At 36.0% G+C, this 2,565-nt stretch overlaps 1 protein-coding gene across 1 annotated transcript in view; it reads left to right on the top strand.

Moving 5' to 3' along the window:
* The window catches only part of RAD17 (RAD17 homolog (S. pombe)), a 50,152-nt gene that overhangs the window by 46,460 nt on the left and 1,127 nt on the right, over positions 1 to 2,565 (top strand). The window contains exon 9 of the mRNA XM_012664495.1: positions 595 to 652. Coding sequence (XP_012519949.1) covers positions 595 to 652 — 58 coding nt within the window. The remainder of the gene's footprint in view (positions 1 to 594; positions 653 to 2,565) is intronic.

Below are 2,565 nucleotides of genomic sequence, written 5' to 3'. Positions count from 1 at the left end.
TTTTTTTTTTTTTTTTCCCATTCATCTCTTGATTGACACTTGGATTGCTTCTACCTTTTCACTATTGTGAATAATGCTGCTATGAACATGGATATACAGGCAATCTCTTTGAGGCCCTGCTTTCAATTCTTTTGGGTATATACCCTGAAGTGGAATTGTTGGAGCATATAATAATTTTTTCTTTTCAGAGGGGGTCTCGCTATGTTGCCCAGGCTAGTCACAAACTCCTGGGCTCAAGCTATTCTCCCACTTCTGCCTCCCAAGTAGCTGGGAATACAGGTGTGAGCCACCACTCCCAGCTAATAATGCTCCTTTTAATTTTTTGAAGACCTACCATACTATTTTCCACAATGGCTACAATGTTTTATATTTCCATCAGCAATGCAAAAAGTTCAAATTTCTCCACATCTTTGCCAACACTTGTTTTCTGTTTGTTGATAATAGTTATCCTTAATAGGTGTGAAGTATATATCTCACTGTAGCTTAGCTATGCATTTCCGTGAAGATTAGTGAAGCATCTTTTCATGTGCTTACTGACCATTTGTAGATTTTGTTTGGAAAATTGTTTAAAACTTTTTTTAAATCTGTTTTCAGCTCAGATTTCTTTTATCCAAGATATTGGAAGGCTTCCACTGAAGCGACACTTCGGAAGGTAAGCCGATCATCTTAATTTCTCCAAAGAGTTGTCACTGAAATGTCTACAGAATATGTTCAATGTAAATTAATAAATGTTATTTGTAAAATCCAAAAAATACATATTGTACCTAGTGATTAAAACCCATATAATTGTATTACAGACCCTTCATTTTATTACATATAACAGCATATTTTCACTTATTCCCAATGGAATATACCAAACTAAAGAGAATTGTGGAATCACACAGGCAGAGGAATCTTTAAAATCCTGTAGTTCAACAAATCTTGTATATCTATAAACACCCTTTCAGCTTTTCTGCCAAGAGGTGTTCTTAGCCTATGCTTGAATACCTGCAGTAACCAGAAACTGCCTCAAAAGTAGCAGTGTTCTTTATATTTTTTTATTTTAGAAAATTCAGACAAAAAAATAGAGATATCGATATCTATACTGTTCATTTTATTGGAAAATAGCTTCTAGGCCAATACCAGTAACTAATACAAAGCCTATACTTCAGTTTAACTTAGCTCATTTGTGAGGTTGAATTAAGCACTCAGGCATTTTTAAAAGGTTTTAAAAAGGCTTGCTTACTGGATGCATGGACAAAAGTAAATGATAGAAATGGCACCTATTACCTCTCCTACCTTTTCTCCTATTCCTAGTCCCAAATGGAAAACTCTTGTGTTCTGGCCTTTTCCACCTCTGTCCTCATAGATTCAATAAGACCTTTGTAGTGTTAATGGTTTCTGGGTAATGGCTTAGCTATGTGGAGCCTATCTTTCCTATCACAGAAAGACTGTGATGGATGGACCTTGAAGCAGCATCCTGCTGGGATGTGATCTTTAGACCTTTAATAAACTTTACTTTTCCTCTCACATCTCTCTGAATCAAAGCAAGACTAGCTATCTTTGCTGGTTCCTTTCCCTTCCAAGATTATTACATCAAAATAAAGGAAGGACAATTATCTTCTCTTGTCTTTTTCCTCCTCAGATATAATTAAATGAATGGGAGTCTTCACTGTTTTATTATTGGTTCAACTACGTGACCTGACTGAGGAGATTTGGGAGGCCATATTTGTCAGTACTGTATATTGCAATGACTAGTACTGTTATCTTTGATTAATGTTGACTGTTGAGCATATTTAACACGTTTGTTGTTGTTTTGAGACAGGGTCTCACTCTGTTGCCCAGGCTAGAGTGCAGTGGCATCATCATAGCTCACGGCAACCTCAAACTCCGGGGCTTAAGCAGTCCTCTTGCCTCAGCCTCCTCAGTAATGGGGACTACAGGCATATGGCACCATGCCCTGGCTGATTTTTATTTATTTATTTTTTAAAGAGATGGGGTCTCAATATGTTACTCAGGCTCATGTCAAACTCAGGGCCTCAAGGGATCCTCCCACCTTGGCCTCCCAAGTGCTAGGATTACAGGCATGAGCCACTGCGCCTGGCCATATTTAACATGATCTTTGGTTCATGTTGATAATATTTAGTATTTATTAAATGTTTATTTTTAACTTAATATTTAATGGCTGCACAGTTACCTGTAATTCAACCTGTACCTTATTTTTGTACATTTAGCTTCTTTTCAGCTTTTACTATTCCAGCCTTATAGCACATCAAATACTATTTACTTAGGATGAATTCCTAGAAATGAAATTGCTGGATCAACAGGCATATACTTTTTGAGGTTTTTCCTCTTTATTGCAAGAGTATTTTGTCAATTTTATATCCACTTACAATGTATCAGTATGTTTTTTCTCCTAACCCTTGCTGCCACTGAGTTTTACCATTTTAAAAGTATTTTTGCCGGTTTGGAAAATGACAATAGTAGCTTCTTATTTTAATTTCCATTTTTAAAATTACAAGTTAGGTTGAAGAATTTATTTAGTAACCATTTATATTTCTTTTGTAAGTCCTTGTTTTGTGCCCA

This window comes from Propithecus coquereli, unplaced genomic scaffold, assembly GCF_000956105.1.
Source record: "Propithecus coquereli isolate 6110/MARCELLA unplaced genomic scaffold, Pcoq_1.0 Scaffold9, whole genome shotgun sequence".
Classification (NCBI taxonomy): domain Eukaryota; kingdom Metazoa; phylum Chordata; class Mammalia; order Primates; family Indriidae; genus Propithecus; species Propithecus coquereli.
Note: the sequence above shows the minus strand (reverse complement) of the source record. Positions and strands in the feature narration are given on the sequence as shown.